This window comes from Gekko japonicus, unplaced genomic scaffold (genome assembly GCF_001447785.1).
Source record: "Gekko japonicus isolate JY-2015 unplaced genomic scaffold, Gekko_japonicus_V1.1 scaffold2059, whole genome shotgun sequence".
NCBI classification, from domain to species: domain Eukaryota; kingdom Metazoa; phylum Chordata; class Lepidosauria; order Squamata; family Gekkonidae; genus Gekko; species Gekko japonicus.
Window position 1 is genome coordinate 106,531 of NW_015164253.1, and position 9,370 is coordinate 115,900.

The following is a 9,370-nucleotide window of genomic DNA, read 5'->3' on the forward strand; positions in this document are numbered from 1 at the left end:
GGGGCCGGGGAGGCCTTGCGCGGGGCTTCCTTGCACTCCCGCCGGCCTTGCAGGTCCACTGTCAGGCCCCTCATGGGGCTCGGCAGTGGAGCTGCAAGGCCGGCACCGGCGGCCGGGACCGTTGGGGGCGGGGTGTGTGGCCTTATGACACATTTCCGGTGATGTCAGGAGGTGTGGCATATGCTAATGAGTTATGCTAATGAGTTCCCCTAGCTCTTTTTCTACGAAATGACCCCTGGCTATTTGTAGGAACATGTCATTGAACCCTGGTATTCTGGTCTTGTTTTATTATCCTCTATACTGTAGGGCTCAGATAGGGAACAAACCACAATTGGATGCATTCTCTCGTCCAGAAGTGCTTTCATCTTCTCAGCCGTACACAGGCCAGATTTTTCAGCCAGCGCACTCTTCTGAATTTCCATCTGATAACACTTATCCTGACAGCTTTGATGAAGAACCTCCTTTGCTAGAAGGTACAAAATTAAAACACTTAATTACCCCCCCTTTTTTTTGCATGTTCCAGCAGTTATGCATAAAGCAGAATTTGTTCATATTCATCACAGATTTCTGTGGCATCTGGAAAGTGATTTATTTGGCCCATATATGAAATGCAATGTGTGAGGGTAAAGGGCGTTCAATTTAAATAATATGCTGCCAGATATATGCTGTAACAAGAAGTTATTTAAGCCATCTTGAATTTCCAGAGGCAGGTGGAATATAAATTGATTGATTGATTGGGAGGGAGGGAGGGACTAGGAGCCTCTCATTTCCCAGTCTGCCAAGAAGCTCACTTGGATAGCTTTAAGTCAATCACCATCCCTTCACATAACCTACTCACAGTGTTGTTGTGTAGATAAAAGAGAGGCTATGGGAAACTCTCTTGAGTTCCTTGGACAATGGGTGGGCTAAAAATGGAATAATTAAATACATTTTCTGCACTGGTGACCAATGGTCCCTCTAAGCTGTGGAGTCTTGTGAGCAAAGATCCCACTTTGTGAGCGACTGGAATTAGAGCTGCGCGTGAGCGATTTGGCTACTGCATAAATCAGTCTGCTCTGGAGCCGTCCGTCCTGAGCTAAGGCGAAAATGTGTGAGCCGGAGGCTAGAAAACTGTGAGCTAGCTCGCACTAACTCAGCTTAGAGGGGACACTGCTGACCACAGCTTTGCAAAAGCAAAGACTTCCCCCAGGAATGTGCTTCTTTCCTTCTTCCCAACAGGATAAGTCCACATTTCTCCACACAAGAGGTCTGCCCGTTCCCTGGTGGGGTTGGGGATTCCCCACCCCCAGCTCCCGTATCCCACCACTGCCACTCAGAGCAGTGGTGGGAGGCAAATAGAATTTAAAAATGGCCATCAGGCCTGTGGTGTGACATGACTTCCAGGGGAACCCGGAAGTGAGGTCACACCATCACCAATGGTCACCAGTCTGCCCCTGGTTGGCCTGGCAACCCTGCCACACAATGCTATAGAATGGGCCTCTGCAATTTCAGACAACTCCACAGCTTTACTTGTTGGTTCATTTCTATCTGTTTTCCCTTCTACTGGAATTGGAAAGTGGCTTGTAAAGAAACACTGTAGTGTATCCAGCCCTGACATGGCTGGGCATGTCTGGACTTGTCCAGGGACAAACCTCAAATTTCGCCCCTAAAGACAATGGGCCAGGAGGATCATAGCCCGCCCTATCAGAGGGCTAGGTCCCAGACCGTGAGGCCAATAGGTCTCTCAGTCACTATAAATAGCCTATCGGGAAGTGGGGTGTGTGTTGTGGTGGTGGGTCCTGAGGGAATATAAGCCGGCCTGCGAGCCGGCCCAAGCGTCTTGTTCCTGACTGAATAAAGTATGCTTTGCTGAATCACTCTCCGTCTGCATGCTTTTCAAACACAAAATGTAATTAAGACAAAACAACCAGAAACAACATACTCAGTACACCTGGGCTGGTCCTGGATCTAATGCAGTGGCTCATTCAGGGCCTTAGGCTATGGGCCATGACGGTCCTCAGAGGGCTTTGCTTCACGCCAAAAAGGTTCATGCCTCTGTCCACAACCAGGCTGAAATGCCTCCAACAAAAAGAAGAAGAAGAAGAAGAAGAGATTGGATTTATACCCCGCCCTTCACTTGGAGTCTCAGAGCGGCTTACAAACTCCTCTCCCTTCCCCTCCCCACAACAGACACCCTGTGAGGTAGGTGGGGCTGAGAGAAGTCTGACACAAACTGCTCTTTTTCAAGGACAGCTGTGCCAGAGCTTGTGACTGACCCAAGGTCACATCAGCAGGTGCACGTGGAGGAGTGGGGAATCAAACCCCGGTTCTCCCAGATTAGAGTCCGCGCACTTAACCACTACACCAAAGGACAACAGAAACTCAGCCTAGGTCTTACGCAGCTGGCGCACATCCCCTGCTAAAATCTCATCACATACGATTTTAAAAACTAAGACTCTGACCACCCGTTGCGTGGCTCCACTAAATCATGTTCCTTCCGGTTAAAATGTAGATTTGGTCTGAGTTGTGGTTTCGCTCCTCCTAGCCATCCTTGATCTTTTACTGGAAGGCAAGGTATACATCTCTGACGAAATAAATTGAAGCAATCCAACAGTAGGGCCCAGCCTATCCAAAGATAAGGTCCAAAATACGAAGAGATTAGGTCTGCCAGGTCTCCTGCTATGGCAGATGAAAAGTACGCCGATGGAGAGTGATTTCAGCAAAGCGTACTTTATTCGATCAGGAACAAGACAGCTTTGGCCGGCTCGCAGGCCAGCTTATATTCCCCGAGAAACCGCCACCCAAAACACACACACCCCACTTCCCAATAGGTTACTTACAGTGGCCGAGAGTCCCATTGGCTTCTCGGCCAGGAACCTAGCCCGCTGATTGGAGCGGGCTAGGATCCGCATAGTCCATTGTCTCTTGGAGTGAAGCTCGACGGTTGTCTCTGGACTTGTCTGGACTTGTCAGGACTTGATACGCTACAGCAGACCTCCTGCTGGCGGTTGTGTCAGTGGTGCCACTTCAGGGGGGGAAAACCAGAAGTGACACTTAACTAGCTTTATCACTGGTCAATTGGAAAACCATAGAGTTTCCAGAGATTCCTAGAGCCACCCCACGGCACTTCTGGATTTCTCCCCAGTAGTCACATAGCAATGCCGCCAACAGCGCCCCTATGTCCCTGCCTCCAACCCTCCCGCAGGTTGCCAGTCTTGGCCAGCCAACCCTAGAAGTTATAAATCTGTATGAAAAGTCACTTTCTCCTAAACACATCAATTAATAAAAGCCAGACAAAAAGTCCATCAAGGTTACACATGTGCTGTGCCCTGCCTTAAAGCTCCGGTGTTTGAAGATGCCTTGTGTTTACAAATGTATTTATTTGTTTCGTATTACATGTATATATTAATTTCTTCCATCATGAAATTCAAGTCGCCATAAAAGAGGCAGGGTTCCCATGCAGGCACTGACAAGACCCAGCTTTGGGTCTTATTCAGATGTGACGTCACCGCATTGCTGGTGCACATTGCTTGAGCAGCACATTGAGGCTGTGACATCATTTCTGGCAGGGCTTTTTTGGTAGAAAAAGCCCAGCAGGAACTCATTAGCATAATAGGCCACACCCAACAGCAGAAACTCATTGGCATATTAGGCCACACCTCCAACAACACAGTTCATGGCCATATTAGGCCACACTTCCATGTTACCAGAAGTTAGGTCATCCAGCCACACCCACCTTTTGCCTCTTATTCTGTTCACCTTGTTTGTTGTCAAAACCCAGGGCGGTTTTTTTTTTGTAGCAAGAACCCCTTTGCATGTTAGGCCACACACCCCTAATGTAGCCAATCCTAATAAGTTTCTGCTGTTGGGTGTGGCCTATTATGCTAATGAGTTACTGCTGGGCGTGGCCAACTTGGGAGCCAGCCGGAACTCCGTTCCTGTGCGTTCCTGCCCAAAATTAGCCCTGATTTCTGGGTTTATGCCCAAAGTGACATCACACTCATTCCTTTGTCCCTACCCTCTCCCTGTCCTCCTGCTTCCTAGCTAATGACTGGCAACCCTATCAGATGAGTTTATTTCAGCAAAGCTTATCAGAAGAAAAATTGATACGTGAATATCAAATTAATGTATCATGGTGGGAGCGTACATTATTGCGAGATAGGTACGGTAAAGATGTTAAAAGGTTTTGAAGATAGCAACACTCAACTCGATAAGATTTGGCTATCATCCAGTGACAAGTTAATTCAGAAACTTTATAGATTTTTATTAGAAGATTATGAACTGGATGAAAACAACAAATCGGCCATGATTTCTTGGATGCAGGATATGGGAAAAGAGCTTGAAATTGAACAATGGGATACAATATGGAAAACTGCAAAATTCATGAGAGCCATCTCTTATAAAGAAAATATTTATAAAATGTTCCATAGATGGTAATGGTCCCCAGATAAAATTGCAAAATGTTATCCACAAACATCCAATAAATGTTGGAAATGTAAATCTAATGTGGGGACCTTTTACCACATGTGGTGGAATTGTAGTAAAATGCAAAAATATTGGAAAATGGTACATGATGTTATTTTAGAGATACTAAACTTAGATGTTCTGTTAGCGCCTGAAATTTATCTGTTGAATATAATTCCAAAAGGCTATGTCAAACAAGATGTATATTAGTATATATCATAACAGCTGCGAGAATACTAGTGGCTAAAAATTGGAAAACAGACAAAACTCCCTCGAAAGAGGACCTAATAGCTAAACTCATGGAGGTTTTTTAAAATTATTATTTACTTAAAATTTAAAAGAACAGTTAAAAATAGGAAAGCAAATCCTGATGTTTATGCAGAGCAAACAAAACTTATGGAGTTAGCGCAAATGGATAATTTGAGTTTAATACTGCAGGATAAAGACCAAAAAATACAGAATGAAAGATGGTTAAGGGTTTACAACTGGATAAAACATGTAAAAGTAGAATAAGAAAAGGAAATGTGGAAAGAACTACAGTGGACATAAGGCATGTAACTTGATGCCATGACTCTAAAAATGTGTGTAGTCTGAGATAATGAAATGTTTGTAACTAAATTGAAACTACGAAAAATAAACAGGGAAGGGGAGAAAAAATGAGTTTACTTGAGCAAAGCTTATATCAGCCAGACTACAGGACCAGGGTTTGTTCAAGGTATTTGATCACCCCAAGCATCATCTCCTAGGCCCAGAGCGCTGCCTTCTGGTACTGCTACGGGCACAGAAAGGGATGCCAGTCCCTCCTGCACCACTGATGGCTGGGAGCAAACTAATCCCTGTGTTTCATGAGGGCCCTCTTGACTGTGCTACCCCCAGCAGACACGTGGGTAGGTTGCCTCTGTGTGGGTCAGTCTTAGCACAGTCCAAATTCTAAGTAAAACTATGCTAAAAAACTCATGTTCAATCCTAGTCTGCCAAATCAGAGAAAGAAGGTGAGGGATAAAGCTTGATTTGTTGTTTTGCATTTGTAACGCAGACACATGTTTACGTTCGAAAGGGCAGCACCACAATTTGCATGGAAAATAAAGGCATTAAGTCATTTTTATGGCATATGCATCATATACTTTACTGCCTCTGGGTGACAGTATCACGATAAATTTTGCATTCAGATTTCATAGCGTTGCCTTTCCCCCTGTATTTATATTGCATAATCAGATATCACGTTAAGGTGCCTATAATTAATAAACACTTGTTATAATCTTGTTTACATATCTTGTAATAAATTTGCCAGTTTCTTAAAAAAGAAAAGAATATTAAGGTGGCTTATTCTAATTCTGAAGAGAAAACTCAAGAACGTTCCTGGGAGTTGCGTTGGGTCTATATTTCTGCAGTGGCATTGGACCAGACTATGTTAGATTTTTTAAAAAAATTGTTTAAAACCCTGTCTGTGAAACCCCTCGTTGAAATAAACTTCAGCCTCAGCATATTATATAAATGCCAGCAAGGTTTATGTCTTCACAAGATCCTGCTGACATAAATAAAAACAACAAGGGGAGAACTCTACCTGCCCTTCTCCCTTCCTCAGGACCGGCGTCAAGATACTTGAGATGGGGCCGCTTCCCAGTTCCAGGGCTTCCAGTGGGGCCAGCTGCCACCACCTCCCCTATTGCCCTCCTCAGGGGTCATTTCGTAGAAAAAGAGCTAGGGGGACTCATTAGCATAACTCATTAGCATATGCCACACCCCCTGACATCACCGGAAGTGTGTCCTCCCCACAGCCGGCGGCGACCTCCAGCGGGCACCAGCAGGGAGCTCCAGGCCCCGCCCTCCCGCACCTCACCCGGGGGGATGGCGTCCCCCCGCTTCCCCCCAAAATGACCCCTGGCCCTCCTGTGCACCCTTTCCCCACCCATGTTGCGGAGCTGCAGGTCTCCTGCCACTTATGCACCTGGCAGCACATTTTTAAAATTTATTATTTATTTCTTTAAGTTGGATTTACTTGCCCGCCCTTCCTGACAAGTAGGGCTCAGGGTGGCTTACAACAAAATAACATGCAATAAGTAATTTCAATTAAAACCAACAGTAAGGTCTCCCTTGCTTGGAAGCCAGTTGAATCCGATTCTAGGGGATGATGCTCATCTCTGTTTCGAAGCCGAAGAGCCAGCCCTGTTCGAAGACTTCTATGTGGTCATGTGGCCGGAATGACTAAATGCTGAGGTGCACGGAACGCTGTTACCTTCCTGTCAAAGTGGTACCTGTTTATCTACTTGAAAGTTCTTGCTTTCGATCTGCTAGGTTGGCAGGAGCTGGGGCCAGAGACGGGAGCTCACCCCCATCATGTGGCACTCGGGTCTTGAACTGCTGAACTACAGACCTTCCAGTCTGCATCTGAGCTACCATGCCCCCCCAAAAAACAGTAAAACTACCTAAAAACAGACCAATAAATATTAAGGTGCTTCTGTCATGTACACATGAGGGCCGCCCCCAATCCCATTCTCCCTCCCAGGCAGCAGGAAAAAAAAAAGCAGGAATTTGCCATCTCTGCAGCCAGAAGAGGCTCTCTTTTCCTTGTGAAACCACTAGAGGGCACCCCCGCCCATGGGTATGATCTAGGTTTAGGGTCAGCAACTACCCAGGAAGAAGAAGAAGAAGAGATTGGATTTATACCCCGCCCTTCACTACCCAAAGGTGTCTCAGAGCAGTTTACAAACTCCTTTCCCTTCCCCTCCCCACAACAGACACCCTGTGAGGTAGGTGGGGCTGAGAGAGCTCTGTCAGAAACTGCTCTTTTTTTCAAAAACAGCTCTTATCAGAACTACGGCTTTCCCAAGGTCATCCAGCCAGGTGCAAGTGGAGGAGTGGGGAATCAAACCCGGCTCTCCCAGATTAGAGTCCGCGCACTTAACCACTACACCAAACTGGCTCTGTTTGGAGAAAAACATCCTCCCTCTTGGTTTAATGAATGGAAACGGGCAGCTGAAGTTTTCCTTGACGTGGAAGTAAATAGCATCTCCCGCCATGTCCTGCAGATGAAACTGATGGTAACGGGACAGCAAGAGGAGCCAGCTTAGAAGCTGGCAAGCCTCCCCAAGTTCCATTTTTTTTCTTCAGTAGGGTGGGGAGTGAGCCCAGGCAGGACTATTTTCACATGGCCATGAGTGCAGGGCACTGAGTGGGTGAATAAATAAATCACAGGAAAGCTGAGAAACCAGGGGGTTGGATCCAGAATAAAATTTCCTGTAAAAGAAGGCACTTCTGTCAATGGAACGCAGCTTTCCTAGAAGGAGGACGAGATTGGATTTTTACCCCCGCCCTTCACTCAGAGTCTCAGAGCACCTTACAAACTCCTTTCCCTTCCCCTCCCACAACAGACACCCTGTGAGGTAGGTGGGGCTGAGAGAGCTCTGACAGGAAATTCTCTTTTTCAAGAATAGCTCTTGTCAGATCTATGGCTTGCTCAAGGTCATCCAGCAGGTGCAAGTGGAGGAGTGGGGAATCAAACCCGGTTCTCCCAGATTAGAGTCCACACAATTAACCACTACACCAAACTGTCACTACACCAGTCCTACCTCTCCCCCTTGCACTGATCTCCCCGAAATGCTGCTTCTGAGGGGCAGAGAAGCCCCAGGAATGCAATCAAGCCGGGGGTCTACAGCAGGAAGGGGGAATTGCCATCAATGACCTCCCTCCTTCCATTAGTTTGGATCCAGCCTAGGATATTTTCACCACTCATAGCCGGCCTATTGAATTTGGGTTGCGTTGCGCCTTGAGCAGGCCGGCAGCGCTCGATCCCAACTTCCTATTCTGATGTCGAAGCCAGAGATGACTCCGTTGGTTCCTTGAGAACCTGAAGGTAGATACATGACCGCCATTTTTTTTTGCTTGTCCTTTTCCGACCTGGCCGTCAGCTTGCAAGAAGAAAGCAGCATCTTGTGCGACAAAAATGCTAAAGGCAGATCACGAACAGCTTGAATAAAGGCCGTTCCAACCAACTCCATAGGCAGCCCTCAGAATCCATCGGTACAGGTCCTTATTGGAGCCAGGCTGATTTCATATGTATTTTGTAACAGGTAAAGAAAACAACAGCGTGCCTCTTGAATATCGTCAGTGTTTTCAAAGTTATTTCTCCCATTACTGGGAGTTTGTTTTATAAGTATTAACATTAAAAAAAAAAAATGCAGTGAAGACCACATGGAGTCACTGTTGACATCTGGTTTGTATCGTTTCTCCTTTTCATAACAGAGTAATCAATACTTCCCAATTTAGAATCCAAATTAAGTCTTGGCTCCGGCACATGAGTCATTAGGGTAATTTGCTTACAGCCAATTCTCTGTTTTATTATTTTGGGACTAAAAGTTTCCCTGATGAACTGTTACAGCAAGATTTTTCTTTTAGGAGAATGAACGATTTCAAAACTTTTCTCCCCCCCCCCACTGCAGAACTAGGGATCAACTTCGATCACATCTGGCAAAAAACTTTAACAGTCCTCAACCCAATGAAGCCAGCAGATGGCAGCATTATGAATGAGACGGACTTGACCGGGCCGATGGTTTTCTGCTTGGCCCTTGGAGCCACCCTTCTGCTGGTATAGTGCCATAGAAACAGTAGGCATTCTAATCATAACTTTTTTCCGTGGGTCAGTTGTCTGTGGGATTGCAAAAGGTGCTGTATAGGGAAAGGACCTAATTACATGGGATTTCAGGAAATTCCACACACACACACACACAGAGAAAGAGAGCAAGAGAAAAATGAGCAAATAATGTAAACCCAAAACAGCTCTGCTGAAGCTGATGGAGAGGGGACCATCATGTGATACTGAAGAAATAGAGCAGAATGAAAACTTAAAGTGCCTTACTCTTGTCCAACTTTTGTGAATCACATCTATGCAAAATCAGACGCTGACTAATATTGGCTATAACGTCTCCTA

At 45.9% G+C, this 9,370-nt stretch overlaps 1 protein-coding gene across 4 annotated transcripts in view; it reads left to right on the top strand.

The window, feature by feature from the left end:
- The window catches only part of YIPF7 (Yip1 domain family member 7), a 33,627-nt gene that overhangs the window by 6,456 nt on the left and 17,801 nt on the right, over positions 1-9,370 (top strand). For 2 of the 4 annotated variants that reach the window (XM_015408667.1, XM_015408668.1), the window contains exons 3-4: positions 307-473; positions 8,883-9,028. In XM_015408667.1, coding sequence (XP_015264153.1) covers positions 307-473; positions 8,883-9,028 — 313 coding nt within the window. Of the gene's footprint in view, positions 1-306; positions 474-8,431; positions 8,514-8,882; positions 9,029-9,370 lie in introns of those variants that run through there. The other 2 variants (XM_015408669.1, XM_015408670.1) reach the window with 2 other exon arrangements.